The sequence below is a fragment of the Gallus gallus genome, chromosome 7 (genome assembly GCF_016699485.2).
Source record: "Gallus gallus isolate bGalGal1 chromosome 7, bGalGal1.mat.broiler.GRCg7b, whole genome shotgun sequence".
NCBI classification, from domain to species: Eukaryota; Metazoa; Chordata; class Aves; order Galliformes; family Phasianidae; genus Gallus; species Gallus gallus.
Genome location: NC_052538.1, coordinates 10,980,294 through 10,999,390, shown reverse-complemented (window position 1 = coordinate 10,999,390; position 19,097 = coordinate 10,980,294). Strand labels below are relative to the sequence as shown.

The 19,097-nt window shown below is 37.3% G+C and overlaps 1 protein-coding gene across 8 annotated transcripts in view; it reads left to right on the top strand.

Annotated features, from left to right (window-relative positions):
- FAM126B (family with sequence similarity 126 member B) overlaps window positions 1-19,097 on the top strand; it is a 54,847-nt gene that overhangs the window by 12,340 nt on the left and 23,410 nt on the right. For 7 of the 8 annotated variants that reach the window (XM_040703905.2, XM_004942607.5, XM_015289470.4 and 4 more), the window contains 5 exons: window positions 6,698-6,802; window positions 10,410-10,488; window positions 11,408-11,509; window positions 16,285-16,464; window positions 17,889-17,969. In XM_040703905.2, coding sequence (XP_040559839.1) covers window positions 10,438-10,488; window positions 11,408-11,509; window positions 16,285-16,464; window positions 17,889-17,969 — 414 coding nt within the window. In that variant the 5' untranslated portion in view covers window positions 6,698-6,802; window positions 10,410-10,437. Of the gene's footprint in view, window positions 1-4,304; window positions 4,499-6,697; window positions 6,803-10,409; window positions 10,489-11,407; window positions 11,510-16,284; window positions 16,465-17,888; window positions 17,970-19,097 lie in introns of those variants that run through there. The other variant, XM_040703904.1, reaches the window with a different exon arrangement.

Here is a 19,097-nt window from a genome sequence, read left to right as displayed (position 1 = left end):
GTTTCTAAGGAAACTACTGCTGAGAGGATGTATGAGGTAAAATTTCTATGGCAAGCCTACGTGTGTGTGTATATTTAAGTGCGTTCAGTCTTCATAATAGAAAAATTAATGTGCGCTGCTGTATTTAAGAGTGCAGGATAATTCCTTTGGTATATTGTTGTCACCAAAGTCACGTAGATAAAGTAGAGCAGTGCTTTCAAAGTCTCTTTCCACAGTGTGGATTGTCTTAATTCTTTTCTGCTACATTTGTTGCTTGAATTGCTAAGAGAGAGATGTAGCTACAAGTGCACGAGGTGTGGCCGTTGGTTTCTGTTGTTTCCCTCAGGTCCCTTGACTCCGAGAGGCAAATAGAATTTATTTTTTTCCTCTGAAATCACTATTGCAGGTTTCTATGACTGCTTCATGCAATACAGTGTGAATGTCAGCTTTATAGTTCTGGGGGTTTTTAAACTCTGTTATGAAATGCTGTTTTAGTCTGAGTATTGCTGATGTGTCAGAGGAAGCTTGGAATTCATGTCTTCTCTGAGTGTTTTGCGAGGTTGAGGCTCATCTAATAAGGCTGTCAGCCTAAATCCTACATGTAGAATACATCAGTGTTTATATTTTAATGTTGGAATGCATTTCTGTCTGCTAAGCTGAGAAATTACCTAAGAAGTGGAGTTGGAAGAGGGACTCTTTCTAACAAAAAGAAGACTTGAGCTGATGGTTATTAACTGTCCAGTGAACGTTTTCTTTCTTCCTGCCTTTATCCATTTTTCTACCTCGTTGAATTTTGTCTTTGCTCTGTGCTATGGAGCTGTTACGACCGAGAGAGTTCTGTACTGTTTCCAACACAGGGATGAGGTTGTGGTTCTGATTCGTTGATTATAACAGGTTTTGAATTTGTTTTTTGATGTCTTTATCAAAATGGCAGCTTATATAAGTGCATGTTAAATATGACTGCTGTAGAGTAGTGTATTTACGTAGGTGGATTGAAGGCAATCATAATGCTATTTTTATATGTTTGTTATAATAATACATACACTTCAAAATCAATATGAGAAGTAATCCATGAACTTTTCTCATTGTAGAGGCCTGTGGCTAATGGCATCAAACATTACCAAACTGGCATTTCAGCTCCTCTTTGTAAAGGATGATCTTGTTTGTTTTGGTATCATACTGTCCCTTTTCCATTATGGAAATAAGAGCATACTGTGGCTGTTCAATACAGTCTGGCAATCCAAGAGCAGCTGGATGCAGATGTTGGTGCTGAGCAACTAAGGCAGGAGGTGCTCACAGGAGAACTTCTTGTGAAGCAATCTGATTAAGTACTAGCTTACACCATTATGTTCTCTATTTTTTTCTAATTTATGTTTTTAAGAAGTAATCACATAGAACAGGTATAGTAAATATTTATATAAAATCTCTTCTTATTGCATTCATGATATTTTTTGTTATGTTTTCCTGTTTTATTTTGTATTATTTTCTTACAGAATTCCATTCTGCCTTCTCTGCCACTCAATTCTGAGTGTGTTTAAGGCATGGTCTTTTTTTTGTTTGAATTTGAAATTAATCCTGTATCTTTAATACCATGTTAGAAGTTATTCTTCACTATCGTTGCCATTACTTGTTTCTTAAACACTTTTCTGCTCAATATATGTATTTTTTTCATGTTTCATGAATCAAATGTGGGCCAGTATTTCAAATAAGACCGTGTTATCTGTTTTGTGTGCTCTACTTACGTATTTTCAGAATTACTTTGTGCCATTTGTGTTGTTAAACAGCTTGATTGTTTTTCCGGCTGCTTTTAAATTCCCCAGCAGATGTTTTCATTAAGTAGTTGAGTGCATTATCCGTTCTTTTCCATTCAGACTTTTAAACCGCTGCACTCAAGGAAAACTCAACATGAGAAGTTCAAATCGGTTTCTGTTATCTGTATTTGTCAATGTTTTGCCCCGTTTCCTTTCTCAGGAGTTCATTACAGCTTTATAGCGGAGGGAGAGAGGAATAGAGGATGTTTGCTATTTAGTTCTGAAATTATTCTGAATCCAAGGAATTTAATGCTGATTTACTTCAGACTAAAGTGCTGTGTTGATGTTTCCATGCTACTTTCTTACAGGTGTAGCATGGAAGAACCTTTCTTTAAGTACACTTCTTTCCATGTTTAATAATGGATTATATATACAAGAGGAGTGTATATATATATAGCTTGGAACAGCAGGCTGTATTGATATTTGTTTTCCATTCTTCTAGGCCTACTATCAGACAGTAGTGTTCTCTTGCATAAGTGGCTCTGGAGAGGGATCATACTACTGAAAGCTTTGCTCTTGTTCAGATTTCTCCCTGCTCCAGATTTTCATTGCATAATCTTCTTGCCATAGACCTTGAGGTCAGAATACACAATTTTCTTATTCATCATGCAGCTGTTACTCAATTACATTACATGCATTGTGACATCTAGCATATAAATGTCAAGAAATACACTCGTTTTTGAAATGCATGTCCTGTTTATGTAAATGCCCCCCTTTGTTTTGAAGCTAATATAAAATCCAGGTTCCTTTTTCAATAAGTAAAAACAGCAGCAAAAAGAACACCTACAAACAGCCTTTCCCAAATCCTCCACGCTTGAGTATCACACGTCTTCTTAGATATTAGTAATTGTTGCCATCTCACTAGTAGCACTTTTGAAAATGATTTTCTTCTGTATTGCTAGTGCCATTGGCTCTGATTACTTGAGTAATTGTTCTTCTGTTGCAAATAGATCTTGGTTCGTGTTTTAGTGGACTTGTACCGACTGATGCATTACTACTTACATTTTTATTTCACGTGTAATTGAAACACGTGCTCTCTGATGATGGAAGTTGATTAAACTCTTTCTCATTTCCATCACAGTAGAATTAAGAAGTTTTTGAGTAGTTACCCACATTTTATATTCCATTGTTTCAATAGTGTATTTCTGTAATAAATTTTATTTCCAATTGTGATGTCCTCAAGGAAATGATTGGAGAATGATGAGGGACTCTTTAAAATAGGAACCTATTTCTATGTAAGTAAATAGAAGGATGGTCATTTAAACAGAAATAGCATCATCTCATGGTATTTCAGTCAGCTGATAACTTCACTGTCATTGTCTCTTGCTTTATACGTATTCTGTAACTAGTTTGATCCTCAGCTAAGTATCATTGTGAGAGTACCTGGCAAGTCATCAGTTGTGAAGTGCAGTCTCATATATCCAAATGGAAGTTAAGTTCTTAAATATCTGGGCTGCTGTTGTATTAACGTCAGGAATGGACCCGTGGATTCTTATTTTTAAATTATTTGTGCATAGAGTGAGCTAATTTGGAGAATGCTTTGGCTTAGTATAATGCTGTTTAGATCCCAGCTGTAATTGGCAGAGGTGACTTCGTTTGAGAGCAGAATGTTGTAGCTTCAGTGTTGAAGGTTCCAGGTCTCATGATTGAAGAGCCATAGTCTTGTCCTCACGTAAGTGCTTTTATGGAAAGCTTTTCAGTAATTACTTTTTCTAATTGGTTTTAACATCAAGTGATTGTGTTCCCATCTAGAACTTTTCTGCTTTAATGTGATTTCAAACTTGCTTGTTTGTGTGGTGTTAAAGGAATCTGAACAATCAGTCCCTATGTCAGAATATTTGACGTATTCAGTTGTATATAGTATTCAGTTACTGCTGTTACTATTACCTAAATTTCTGTTTAGTTATTATGATTCCTGCTTAAGAACTTTAGAGTGATAGTAGGAAAAGAACGAGTTTTTTTAAAATAAACATGTATTTTGTTTGCCTTGGGTGAGACGTAAACACTCTGGAAATGAAATTCAGTACTCTTAGTTGAGGCAGCTTCACCTTTGAATAAATATGCTCTGGATTTAATGCTGTTGAACCAGTTCATTTTAGAGACACACCCCTGTGGTGTCTGGTATATTTATTTTTCTCCAAATCTTAGATTGTGCATGGCAAGCCTAGAAGCGAATACAACTGTGAGGCAAGCTTTACAGATGCTGGTGTGAAAATCCCAAAGTGTGTCAGCGTGTCAGGTAGAGACAGCCACACAACTGCTCTGCATGTGTTCCTTTCTGGACAGCGGCAAAGTATGCCTGGTGCAGCCTGGCTGGTGCTTGAGTAGAATGGGGAAGTTCCTACTGCTCCCCCAGGGCAACTTGGCTCTAGGGTGAGGACAGCGGGGAGGGACAGTCACAGGGCACTGAACTTTTGCTCATTGCTCACACAGGGAGTCAGAGCTATAAAACCATGTCCTGATTAACTTGAATTTTTGTACAAGTCCTTACAATTGTTTGTAACATCTAGTCATTTGAAGGGAGAAGCTCGTTTGTCCTAAAGCTGAACTACCACAGTAATCCTAACTGAAACAGGAGTGGACTACTTCTGAAGTGATACAGCGAGCTGCTTGTCTGCATCCTTTTTACGTCATATGAGCAAAGCAAGCCTTAACATCTGAAAAAGTCTTCTGAGAGGACTGCAAATGTAGCCTTGGAGAAACAAATGGTTTGTGTTTACATTTTCTTGCAAATGTGTTGCAAGAATGGCACATAGATCAAGTGCTTTGCATCCTGGGATATAGTTCATATTATTAGTCTTTAATGTGCACTCTGTTAAAAATGGTCTGAAAGGATCAGAGCAACTAGCTGTGTTTATTAAATAAGCAACCACTTGAGGCAGTGTAGGCAATTTTCACTGAGTGAAAATGGATTGACCATATGGTAGAAGTGGCACAAAGAAAGGTCTGTTACATGAAGTTGTTTTTCCCCCCATTTTCCTAAGATAAATAACTACACAAAAAGCACTATACTTCTATACTTAATGTAAAACTGTTAAAATCTTGCCCTATTGCACATAGAGTTTCATAACTGACATTATTTTTGTAGGGCATGGCATAAGCTCTGTTTCAGCAGTTACTTTTGAGACAGCTCCTGCCTTCGGGCAGCAGGCATGGCCACGGTTGTAAAGCTGATGTACACTATAATAGTTCCCCCAAACAGGGCTTGCTCAAAGGTCAGATATATGGTACAAACTCTGGAACGGAGGTATGTGGGATACTGGTGGGAAAGATGGACATTTCCTTTTCCATAGAATCTAGCCAGTAGATGAGCTTAACAATAATGTGAAGTTGCATCTGACTTGACACCTACACAAGGTTCGGTTTTCAGCTTAATGTGAGTTGTTTTGCAGACAGCTATTGTGGGATTTTCTGTTCGGCTAAATAGACGTGGAATGAATCATGAAATGGTTTGGGTTAGAAGGGGCCTTAAAGACCATCTAGTACCTACTCGTCTACTGCAGGCAAGAACACCTTCCACCAGATCAAGTTGTCCAGGGCCACAACCAACATGGTCTTGAATACTTCCCAGTACTGGACATCTACAGCTTCTCTGGGCAGCCTGTTCCAGTGTCTCACCAGTCTCTGAGTAAAGAATTTCCTCCTAATATCCAGTGTAAATATTCCGTCTTTTAGTTTAAAGCCATTTGCCTTTGTTCTATCACTACATTCTCTGATAAAGAGTTCCAGCTTTCTTGTAGGCTCCCTGTGAGTACTGGAAGACCACAGTGTGTTCTCCCTGAAGCCTTCTGTTCTCCAGGCTGAACAACCCCAATTCTCTCCGTCTGTCTTTCTAGGAGAGGTGCTCATCTGGTCATCCTCGTATCTGTACTCTGAACTTACTCCAGCAGGTCCACAGCTTTCTTATGTTGAGGACCCCAGAGCTGATCACGGTACTCCTGATGAGACCTCACAAGGGCAGAGTAGAAGGAAACGATCACCTCCCTCACCCTGTTGGCCACTCCTCTTTTGATGCAGCCCAGAATCTGAATTACATCTGAGTTGCAATTTAGTCTGAAAAGAAAGGCTAACAGGAGGTACCAATCTCTAGTTAGCATGGAGAAAAAAAGTAAAGGGAGAGGAGGGGAGACCTTTTTCATAGCTGGAAAGTAATTAATTGGAAAAGCAGTATGGAATGGAATATACTCGTTCATTTACTTCAGTTTTCTATTAGAGGTCTCTGGATACTGAAATCCTCTAATTTAGACTAGGCTTATCTGTGTGCTCTTCACCTTTTGCTCAGCATGGAGGGATGTTGCAGTGGAATGTGAATGTGCAAACGTAAGCGTTAGTGTAATGTAAGGTTTTTTTCAATTAAATTGGAATTTTGTCTCTGTAGGGAATACGAATTAAGAACAGTAACAGTAAGGAAGAGTCTTTAATACATTCTAGTTATGATTTGGACCTTTTTAAGTGGCATATATTCTCCCAAGTCATAAAACTGATTCCATTCCAAATGTAATTCTCTTTCCATTCATCTTGAATCTTCCTCGCGCTGTTCTTTGTATGAAATAATCTTTCAGTTTTCCTTTTGTAGTATGCTTGTACTACTGTGTACCGCTCAGGTGTGAAGGTCTTCCATGTAGGGAAGACTTCTTTTAGTACTTCATCTAGGCAATCCTTCCCTTCTTTCCCCCCGTTCAGAAGTTGAGGGTTTGTTGTTGTCACTTCTTTGGTTTTTGTTTTTAGGAGCAAATCGCTTTGCTACAGGGAGACCTACGTGCTTTTCATACACTTGATAAAAAATTGTTAAAAAAAAAAATAAAAGGTTGAAAAAACATAGAATCATAGAATTATGTTTACACATTGCTGTTGCTTTATTGTATTTCTCCTTACTTTGTGGTAATGAGTTTATTTTCATCTTTCAGAAAACAGGACAGCATTTGAAGGCTTGACAAATGCATCCCAGGCTGAAAAACTGCTGCGTTTCTCCTCCTCTTCCTCCTTTAGAAAACTGACTTCTTTAAAGAGAGGTAAAGTTGGATGTTGCATTTCAGGTGGATTTTTTTTCCAGACAAAGTGAGCTAAAATTGAACTACATGTGGACTTCTTCAGCTTTCCCTGTGTTGTTTTAAATTAACTTTTATGTATCTCATTCTGATGTCTGATATCTGTTCCCGATGTTGAAAATGATGTCTTCAGAAAACTTTGTTTGCAGAGATATGTTTAGTTGTATTGTGTTATTTTATGGTATTATTTATTATTTATAAATTATGCAGCACTTCTGGAAAGTGAGTTGTCTGTGTGTTAATTGCATTTGAGTTGATTTAATGTTACATCTGAATCTGGTATCTCTTAGGATGTTTAAACGTGCTTTGGGAATCTAATGTTGTTCCTTAGTTATCAGGAGTCTGTATTCTCTGACTGACTTTGCTTGCTGCCAAAGGCTCTGCTAAATTGTGTGTGCAGCCTCATTTATACAAAGATGCATGACATGGAATCTACTGCTTCCCAACACAATTTTTATGTTGCATTTCACGTCATTTTCTATTTAAAAAGCACTGACCTGTTCTTAAACGCAGTTCTTTCTTCAGAAATCAAAGCAAAAATGTTCTCTGACCAAGATAGACGATTCCAATCATCTCAGCTGGCTATTTGAAAGCCACTTATCACAGGGCTTCCATGATGTAACTTATATATCAAAACCACAACTTTTGTGTGAGCTTAAATAGCTTCCAAAACGCAGCTGGGAGAAAACTGTAAGAAGTAAAGATTTCTCTCCATCCTTACCTGCCTTTTTCCTGTAAAATTAACAACAAATTCTACCAGTAGTAGCACTTTGGTTATTTTTGACATTGTATATAGTATTTATAGGATTAAAGTTGACAGTTATCATCTGGCTTTAGGAGTATTTCTTTTCTTCCCATCTCAGTCTGAAAGAACTTCAGAGAAAGGTGACTGTATTATAGGCGAAAAATGAAGTTTGTTTATTATTATTGATTGTTGTTTTTTTTTTTTTTAAGGAATGCTTTGTAGTTTATGGTTATTTATAGGTTTTTAGAAAAATGTGATAAATATATCCGGCAATGTTTGACAGCTTTATTGCATGTAACTTTTATATACATAGATCATCTTCTAAAAAAGAACACAAAAGAAGTAACTAAAATGTCTTAAAATACAGTATCCCTTCACTCACGTGTCTCTGTTCAGGCAGCTATTAAATTGCCGGTCCTATGAAAGCCAAACTTTTGATGAACCTTAACTAAGAATCACTGTCTCATGTCTAATATGGCTTCAAGAAGTCCTTACATTTTATTGTCTCCTCAGTTTATCCCTTTTCAAGACATTCTTCTTGAAGTTTTTCTTCTAGTTGAGGTGCTTGCAAGTTTTTGTGCTGCTGTATCTAGTTAAGTTGTGACTAGATACTTTAAAGTAGTTTTCTGTAACTTTTTTGTGGATGAAAAGTTACCCAAATACTTATGTGGAGTTGTGTTGCCAGGTGAGTTTAAAAAGCCTCATGCATTCTGAGTAGCAATTTATTCAGCTCTCCTTTATCCTTTGGCTAGCAGATCAAAGCTCCTCTCTGAAGGAGATGGCAGTAATTAATTGTGAGCAAGGAAAATAATTGTAGTTGGGCTTTTTGTTTGGGTTTTTTTTCCCCTCATAGTTCGGGGCAGTGAGAAGTTCAGTAGATTGCAGATGTAATTTAAGTCCATCTGAATTCCTTACAGCTTCATTCCCCTTAAGAATTTTTTTTTCCCTGTCACTTCATACTCAGGGTAAGAGCTTTATCCCAATCTCTTTGTTGTGACCCACAAACAGTGGTTGAAAGGAGGCTGTTTAATATACACAATGAGCTCAAAACCCTGTGAGGTTCTTTGCATTTTAGTAAAGCCAGTAGTGTGAATTAAATGTTTTTAAATCTTCCAGTATATAACTAATGACATTAACTGTATGATTAGGAATGCACTACAGTGTTCAAAAAACCAAAACAAACAGAAAACCCTGCTAGTTTGTAGACACATACACAAGATAATTTTCTTCTTCTGTAATAGAGTGATTGTGCCTGACCCAAATCTCTCTTTGCCTCTCTTTGCCTCTCTTTGCCTCTCTTTGCCTCTCTTTGCCTCTCTTTGCCTCTCTTTGCCTCTCTTTGCCTCTCTTTGCCTCTCTTTGCCTCTCTTTGCCTCTCTTTGCCTCTCTTTGCCTCTCTTTGCCTCTCTTTGCCTCTCTTTGCCTCTCTTTGCCTCTCTTTGCCTCTCTTTGCCTCTCTTTGCCTCTCTTTGCCTCTTTTTTTTTTCGAAGAAGGCTCTTCCAATTCCTACCTGTGCGTGTATTTTCTTTACTTGGTAATCAGAATATTAAGGTGTATGTATGCCACATCAAAATCTAAGATCTAATCAGTAATCTAAAGGAGCTGGGAGAACTCTTTATTACTTAACTGGGATCATCAAATAAATCACCCAGCATGGAACACTGGAAGGGAACTATGTGTACAGAGAGAATAACGTCATCATTTTTCTTTATCTGTTCTGTTTGCTGCTTGTTGGGTCTGAAGGTCTTCAGAAATGCCGATGTCAGGTGCTATTCCTGACCACAGCTCTTCCTAGTGTTCCTCTCAGTACAGACACGTGGAGGCTCTCCTAGACAACACAGTATGAAGAGCCAAAGGATTGCTTTTGTTTGTGTCTTTTGTTCTGCCTCCAAGGTAGTCAGAACAGATTTTGCTGGTTTCTTGGATTAAGTTGTGTAATAATACTGCTGTGAACTAAGGAAACTGGGTTTTGTTTTTCAAACAAATTGTACTTGAAGGAAGGGTGGTTTAGGCCCAGTGTTTTGATCTGGTGTGTCAACAGAACATGCCAGTTTCCCCATTTAGGCCAGGTTTCTCAGTGGGTGTGTTTTTTAACAAGAGAAGCTATCTATGCACGGTAAGTTTGAGCAGGTAGGAACATGACTGAAAAAAAAATGGAAAGCAAACCAACGATTTGTGAAAATTGGAAACATGTTAGGCTTCTACCATTATGGAAATGAAAAACAATTGCAACAATTGTCCTTGACAGTTTTCTTTCTTTGCTTTTTTTATTCCTGAGCATTCCAGCATATTTTTAGAAGAGCCAAATCTTGAAGCTTTTCTTTCAAGCTGCGCAATTCTTTTAAGAGCAAGGGTTAGGGAGTGAAATTCTACTATTAGAATTTCTAATAACTGTTATTATGAAACTGCTTTACTACATGTATCTAGAACTGTCTTTACATCATCTCACATCATTTGTTCCATGATGTTTTTGACTTTGGTCCGCTTCTCTTTTCTTTGTGCTATATTTGGTAAGGGAGCAAGAACGGCATGATGTGTTTGTGTTAAATAATGTGCATTTTGGCCTGAAGCACCAAGTCCCTCTTTTTCCTTCTCCTCCGTTATAGTGCAGTAGTTTAAAAGAAGAATCTGACGACAACGGTTTTTTGTTATGGTTTGAAAATGGGACCAGTTGTCAGGAGTACCACTTTTCATCTTGATGGATGTTAAGTAAATCTTTTGGGAATTTATTAATGGGTTTTCATTGGGTTAGGATTTTACAGAACCAAATTTTTCTACCAGAACTCTTCCTTACTTTTTTTTTTTTCTTCCTTTTTCTTGTAAAGGTAAGAGAGAAGATACAGAAGTAAGAAGATGCTGGGATCAGAACGGGGCGTGGTGGAAGAATGGCTGTCGGAATTCAAGGTGAGCTGAGAGGAATGATAGCTGTACCATTGGTAACATTTTAAATATGATTACTTTATCTTTCAAGCTCTTATAATTAAGGACGCATGCAAAGATCTATGTATATAAGTCAAGTGGTCCCTAATACACAATCCATAGTTCCAATAGCAATTTTTAATTGTTTTTTTATTGTATCGTACAGCCAAACAGCCTGTTATAACAATGGGATTTTTAAAGCATATCTGATTGAGTAAACCAAGTTGCCAGAATGTAACTGATAGCTGGGTAATGCTGCCTACGTTTCTGATTGAGCAACTTCTTTAATTTGCCTTTAAAATACCAAAGAAAATGTTTGGCTGCTTATACCTCTAGTCTATGTAAAATGACTTGTTTAATCAAGAGGAATCTGAAGTATTTTTAAGCTATTTTGCATGTTTATAGTTATGCTGGATGAAATAGCGGATAATGCATACGCAGGCAGGCAGAATTTTATTATTGATATAATATTAATCTGTTATTTAAATTAATAGTAATTAATCACCGATATCTAAAAATTCATTATATAGTGTTATTAGGAACTTGTTGAGGAGTCAGATGCGAAATGTACAGACATAATTCTGTGGTGGAGCTTTAGGCTATAGTTGACTAATCAAGTCTTTGAAAAGTGCCCATTAAGTAAGGACTATTGAGAAAGCAAAGTGTCTTCATTTCAAGTTGGATCAGATAATTGTTGTGAAAGATACATCTGAAACTGCTTTTGAAGATAACGCTGACTGGTGCTATGTTGCCCCCAAACGCAGTTTATATGAAGCAGAACTGGTACTGAATGAACTGGGTTACAAGTCCTAAAATTTACTCCAGGAATTGGGATGAGGATGAGTGCATTTGTAGTTCTGAACACTGATTGATCAGAGTAACTTTTTTTTATTTTTTAATTTAGGCATTACCTGAAACACAGATTTCCAGCTATGCAGCTACGCTGCACCGAAAAAAACCACTGGTACCAGCTCTTTATAAAGTCATTCAAGACCCAAATAATGAGGTAGGAGAATTAAATAAACGTTTGTTTGCAGTTGTATAGCTTCCACCTCTATAACTAAATGTAGAGAACTTGGAGAAGAAGATTGTCCTTTCTGATGTGGTCTGACAGGAGTACTGTCCCTCTTATTATTCTCTTCAGTTTCGACATCCGCTTCGATGCTTTTCTGATAAGGCACAACCTCATCTTCTCCCCAAAATACAGTTTATGCTGCCTGCTAAATTTTAGTTGTCACATCTGACAGTTACACTTGACTTTGTGAGTTGCTTCTTTGGCCAGAAAGCACCTTTGAGGTGCAACAAAGTAGGGCTTACGGTGAAAATCTGAGAAGCCTAATGTGCATCTTACCCAGTGGCTTATTACAGTGGAAAAAAGAATTGGTGTGTAACTCACTGCATGCAGTTAAAATAAGCAGGTCTTTTGTTTGTACTAGTATGATGTTTGTGAAATTGGATTTAAGCTCCTGTAAACAAGAGCAGAAACAGGACCCCAACATATAAACATATACAATAAAAAATTCTTTCCCTTGTCTATAATTTATTTTGCAACTGATGCTAAAGCTGCTTTCCATTCCGGTGGCTTTTATTATGATCATTTCTGGAAAAGTGTTTCAAATGCACCTTCTAAATAAATTGAGCAACAGTATACCGCTCTGCAGTGTAAACTCTTTCAGATAAAATGCTTCAAAATATTTGATTTATCATCTGTGATCTCTTGTATATTTATAGATTTAATATCAAGCATGCACACTAAGGAAGCTTTTTATTTTCCTAAATACAGCTCAGCTGCTTTCGGAAGCTGGATGCTTGATTGAGCTTAGAGGAGATTACATAATTCTCATGCAAAAAAAAAGCCCCACTTCTAGGTGTTAAGGTCATTTCTGTGTTACAAACAACTTGCATAGTGATGTGTTTCTTTGTATGAAGTTCCTGTTACTCTCTGACCTGAAGCCACCATGGCTACTGTTACTTTTGAGCATCATAGATGCACTTAAGTGTGTATGTGCCATAGACTTCAGAATATCCAAGTGCTGTCCTTTGCCCTGAGAATAAGCTTTTGGTTTACTTTTTACAATACAAAGGACCAGATTTGTCAGAAGAGCATATTCATAAGGGTCTGAGAGTGATTTTAAGTTACTGCACATTGCTTGTCTAATTCTACTCTTTGGAGGTGCTCATGCTGTTTGAGCCTGATTCTGATCTCAAGTATAAGATGCATGATCCCAAATTTGAAACTAACTTGAAGTTGTGGTCGTTAAGGTGGTATGTATTTCTAAACTTACATGTGAGGAGTAGAACCACGCATGGAAACTTCTCACAAAACTATATAATAAATTAATTACTTTGTGTAATTGTGTGGTAATATTTTGCTTTGAGTGAGATCTTTTTTTTTACAAGTGCCTTACAGGGTTTTGGTGTTTTTTCTTTTACTGTTTTTTTTTTTGGGGGGGGGGGGGGGGGAGAAGGTAACTGATTGCTTATGAAGCTAAAACTCATGTGGTAAACCACTACAAAAACTACTTGCTGGATTCTTAAACATGATGGACAAGTAGTTCTTTAGTACAACCTAATTGTAAAGTTGACCTACTTTGAAAAGGGGGTTACTGTTTGGGGCCAATGGGAATTTTGCCAAAATCAGTTAGTACTCTCCTGGTAAGACTAGGACTGTTGATTTAGCTTGAAACCAGTATGTTTAAGAACCAAAGCAAGCTACTAAGGCGTTGTTCTTGTTTGCCACCTGTCTACCAATTTCAGAGCTAACAATTGAAGGCAAGCGAACTGTCAAGTTACATAGAGCTGTTACTTTGTACCTCATAGGAAATTCCCTGAGTTTTTTACTATGATAAAGATAATGGCTGGAACAGGAAGTTAGATAAAGATGAGAGTGTGATTTTTTTATTATTATTATTTTTATTTTTTGCTCATGAGTGGCTCATTTAACTAAGTAGTGTATTTTTTTTTTTTTGCTTAATATTTGCCTTCTAAGATAAAGCAGTTCTGAAGTACTGATATTTTCATACAGTTTCTTAATTTTTCAAATTGGTTTATAGTTGTAGAAATGTTTTATAAATCTTAATGTAGTAATGAAGTTTAAGTACTGACTATTCACGTGTGGCTATTTCAGTTTAACCTGGAAAGCTCAGCCTTGAAACAAAATGATCACCTTTGCAATGCCAAGCACTTTCTGGACATACTACTTTTCAAATAACAACTAATTTCATTCATTGCCATATACTTAAGCCTGAAATGAGCATGTTATTTTCTGTTGTGAATTAATCTAAAAAGCAAGCATTTCCAGTCTTTGTCATGCATTTGGTACTGAGTTTTGAACTTCAAGATATGTTAATGACTCTTCAAGATGTGACAACCTTGTAAAACAAGCCAAATGTGAAAGCTTATAGTCAGCTTCTTTAAAACATGACCAGTGTCATCTTCCTGAGGTGCAAAAATGAGATCTGCAAATCATGTCATTGTCACTTATTGTATCTGTTAGTAAAAATACTGATTTTGTTTGTTCTGCTAATTGGTAATAGGAGAGCTTTTCTAATGAAAGCTTTTGGTTTGTCAGAAAAGAGAGATGATTCTATTAGACTTTTTAGCTTGTTTAGCTATTCTACTCAGTTTACTTTCATATTGTACAGGAAGATCTTTTGGAATTGAAAAAGTTTATGCCTGTTCATTTATACATTCACTACTGATGACAGATGTTCCATTTCCTCTGTTTATCTAATGTCTTCTGAACACGGGACTAGGAGATTTGCTGAAAAATGCTTGCTGCAGTTGTTAACTCTTTTGCACAATTAACGTCACAGTGATGAGACATGAAGAGTATTTACAGGCTTGCAGTACCACTGACTGGATGTTCCTATATCTCTCTAGGCAGCACGACCTAAATTAAGACTAATTTTATAAAACTTTCATTGGAAGGGCAGTAGAATTAACTCAGTAACTAAGTAAAATTAACTCTGGTCAAGTCTGGTCTGACTTTAGCTAAAATAAATTATTCTTTTCCACTGTTTTTAATGAGATTTGGATTAGACTGACTAATTTCAAATAGGAAACAGCTCTGGGCTACTGTCATCTCTAATCAAATTGAAGTACTATTAATAGCAATACCACTGTATATATCTAGTTTCTGATAATGTTTGTTTAGCTCATCTTGCACCTGTTATCTCCTCACAGATGCATTTGTATTTCTTATTTCCATAGAGATTCCTCTTTTATTTTTAACATTAGCTTTCTGTTCATATTTTCTTTTAAAGAAAGCATAAACGTGTTTGGTGATCTCTGAATTATTTATTAACCTCTCTTTTTTTGTTTGATTGAGAGTCTAAGCAGTGCTAGACTTTTCACAGAATGAGAATACAGTTCTGTCTCCGAGGAGTAAAATATCTACTGTAACAAATGCTTTTAATAATCAGTGTTACTTTCAGATAAGCATTTGCACTGAGTAAATATTGGAACAATTTACTTGTAAGTCTTTGAAACACAAGGTGCTATGCACGTGTGAAATGTTAGAGTAAATACACTAAATAAATTGATTTATACTCCGTAACAGTGCTAGGGCCTTTTCTGTCAAAATGGTTGCAGTAGAAGGCTTACATTTTCATTAGATCCTAAATTTAAAAATGTAGTATTGAGGTATTTTATAGCTAATAAAAATCTGTGTGCTCTAGACTACTGAACTTTGCTATCAGCAGTCTTAGTGTCAGCTTTTTTCCTTCCCCCTGTTGAAGGAGGAAAAACCCCCTTGTTGTTTCTGCTGTAAAAACAGGCTTTTAGCTTAGAGTAACTAGACTGTCCATCAGAAGCCTTGTTACACAAGGTACTTACACCAAGCCTTGCATAAGAGGAGATTTGACTGCTAGCAAAGTTTTATTTTACACAGATGTGATATTATGACTTACATAATCAGTGGTGTAAGTAGCATGCTTCATTGGCCAGGGTACTGTGTGTTACAAATGGAACTGTGTTCACCTTTTCTTGGGCGCTGTAAAATTGATTCTCTCTTAAAGCAGCTATCTTGATAGAAATTCTGTCAAAATTTATGCTGTCCATGATGTACTGGAGTAAAATATTGAAGTCTAAATAGGCATGCATTAAGTTTTACAATTGTACAGATTTTTGGCATTGTATGTTTATCCAAAATTCAAATCAAGTAGAAAGGTCTCTCCCTCTCCTCTGCTGGCAGTAAGGGACTCGTTAAAAGTATTTTAGAAGATAGTTCACAACAAGCCAGAGAAGTCCTTCTTCTTCATATAAGCTGAGTAGTGATGGTGAATTCTGCATGAAATTGGGCAAATATGTACTTGTTGGGCTTGAGACTAAAAAGGAGTAGGTAAGAAATTAATTTGTGCTCTTAGCAATAGACTTGTCTTCAGCAGCTTCTACTAATCTCCAACCTTTGTACTTTTCTAAGCATTATAACAGCACCGTTGAACCTCTGTGTTCCACGTAGTTCAAGCCATTAATCTGTCACATACCTTAAATTGGTATCATACTGACAGTCCTAGAAGACAGTATTCTTGAAGAACAAGATGGTTGTGTAGTAAGGCCACGTTTCCCAGTTCAGCATACCAGTTCCCTTCAAGTCTATATTTGCAGACCTCCTTAAAATGAACACAAATATTGTTTTGGTTCATTCATTTACTTGACATTGAGGGATGTCATCTTTAATGACTACAGTGGCTGCATTGTATAGCCCATACATTTGATATTGCGTTCTCTTTCATTAGAGAAGCCTAAGAGTAATTCATGACCCTTTTTGTCTTTTCACAGCTCCTGGAGCCTGTTTGCCACCAGCTCTTTGAGCTATATCGTAGTTCTGAAGTTCGGCTGAAGAGATTCACACTGCAATTTTTGCCAGAGCTGATCTGGGTATATCTGCGTCTTACTGCCAGCAGGGATAGGCAAAGTAACGGTTGCATTGAAGCATTGCTGCTTGGCATTTACAATTTGGTAAGTGAGGTGAGGGGAGTTGGCTGAGGAAAGCTTTGATCTGAAGTTTTGCATCGCTGACTGGTAGGAATAAATTACTAGAGCAACATGTATGTATGAAATTATCTTTAGAAGGACAACAATAGATCTTTTGCATTCTGTTAAATTCCATCAGTTCTCTTCCCCTTCTGACTGTTAAAGCCCACTTTAAGTACTGTGCTACCTTGGGCTAGGATTTCATATAAACTTGGTTGATTCAACTTATTGCTTAAAAACTGACAGTACTAAGTGGAAAGGCATGTGTCATGGTTTTATCTCTAGATCTGTGTCTGTGATGGGGACAGTGGGCCCACAAGCCCACCCACCTAAAAGGGGAGAGAACAGTAAAGGAACAAAAGAGAGGAAAAAAACCCAACAAAAGACAGTGGCAGCGATCTGAGGAGGAAAAAAAAACTTAGTTGACTCATTATAGTAGTAGAAGACAAGTTAGTTGGAATTGAAGTTAATAAATCAAATAAATGAAAGAGAGAATATTCAAAAACCAAAGGCCTTGCTCTAATGCTGTGAGCAAGGTGACCAGCGAGCACACAGAGCCAAGGCAGGCAAAAAGAGGGAAAGTTTCATGAGTCACTGTCAGTTTTATCTTTCCCACCAACCAGAAAATGGAAATGGAATAGTGAAGTCTTCTGGCATCTGTAGTTCACTCTTCTCTTCCGAGGCCAGAGCTGCAGTTCTTTAACTCCCAGTGCACTGCATGGTGTTATGATGTGGAATGCTGGCCACAAATCATGAAACTCACCACAGCATGATTTTAGACTGCTTTCTGGTACATTCCTGTATGATTGCTTTTAGTTTTTGGCTTTAAAAACTGCTAGTTTTGCTTATATAGTAAGTAGCCTGTCAACTATAAAATCTAATTGGTTTGAAAGCCTTTTGAGAAAACACTGTGTATTTCTTACTAATAGAATTCCTGGGGAGACTTCACCAGTCTCCTTGATTTCACCTTTTTTCTGTACTACATTTATTTTGAAGTACTACCCTTTGTCAGCAAGTGACTCATCAGCCCTCATGCATGTATATATTTAGGTTTAATGTTTAGCGTTGCTCCACTATGCAATTCTATTATACATAAATGTCATAATGTAATGATGGGCTAGAGAAGCTTTCACTTCTTGGTTTTGGACAAAGCCAGAAAGATCAAGGAGTCAGTGATTTTTTTTCTAAGCACAGTCAACAATGAAGGTCTTTCCCATTAGGTCTTAACAAATCAGAGCATCTAACTTCTCACTTTCTAAATACATTTTAGGAGTTCTGTAAGTTTTCCAGAACCTGTCTTAGTTCTGTTGTGTTTTTTCATTGTTTTGTTTTTTGGTGTTTTTTCTTCATTGTTGTTTATTTTTTATTTTGTCTCTCCTGTTGTTTATTTTTGTTTGTTTTAAATGCAGGAAATTGCTGACAAAGATGGAAACAACAAAGTTTTATCTTTCACCATCCCTTCATTATCTAAACCATCAATATATCATGAGGTAAGAGAGCTGCTGTGGTAAATTAGACCCAGGTCTGTCAGAGCAATGAAAACTGCATCCATTTGGAGCAATGGGCCATTTTGATGCATCCTGTTTTCAGTGTTCCTTTCTTGGAACAATGGTGTAATCTAAATCAGTAGCAATAATAGTAATGTAAATGTTGTAAAATGATTGCTGACAGTGCACATTTTGTATAGAGGTTAGTTATGTTGGTTATGTTGTAGTCGCAAATGGGTTGCCTCTTAAGTGTTAAAATAAAAGTCATCCATTTCCTTTTGTAACTCCTCATTAACACAAGTTGAACTTGGGATTCATTTTTTTTCTCTGTTGTTGCTGTACAAAAGGCCTGTGCAATTAGAGCAAACCTACTTTAGATGACTATGCAACAATCAAAATTGAAAATGACTCATTTGCTCAGATGCTTTTTATGATATTGAAATTGTCATGTTTTTAGATTTTTTAAATTATTTTCATTTTTAATAGACAACTGTGTATTTTGATTTGGATCACTGTCGTGCATGACATCCTGATTGCCAAATTGGAGCAAATTAGATCTGATGGACCACTCGCTGGTTAAAGAATTGGCTGGATGGCTGCACTCAGAGAGTCGTGGTCAGCGACTCAGTGTCTAAGTGGAGACAGATGATGAGTGGCGTTCCTTAGGGATTGGAGCTGAGATGGATGTTATTTAACATCTTTGTAGGCGACATGGATTGTGGGATCGAGTGCACCCTCAGCAAATTTGCAGATGGCACCAAGCTGAATGGTGCAGTTGACACGCTAGAGGCCAAGTGCAAGGTCCCACACCTGGGTTGGGGCAATCTCAGGCACAGATACAGGTTAGGCAGAGAATGGCTTGATAGCAGCCCTGGGGAGAAGTATTTGGGAGTGCTGGTTGATAAAAGACTCAACATGAGTTGGCAATGTGCACTTGCAGCCCAGAAGGCTGACTGCATCCTGGGTTTTTGCATCAAGAGAAGTGTGACCAGCAGGTCAAGGGAGGTGATTCTGCCCCTCTACTCTGCTCTTGTGAGACCCCACCTGGAGTACCGTGTCCAGTTCTGGGGCTCCTGCAAACGAAAGACATGGAGCTGTTGAGGTGGGTCCAGACGAGGGCCATGAAGACGA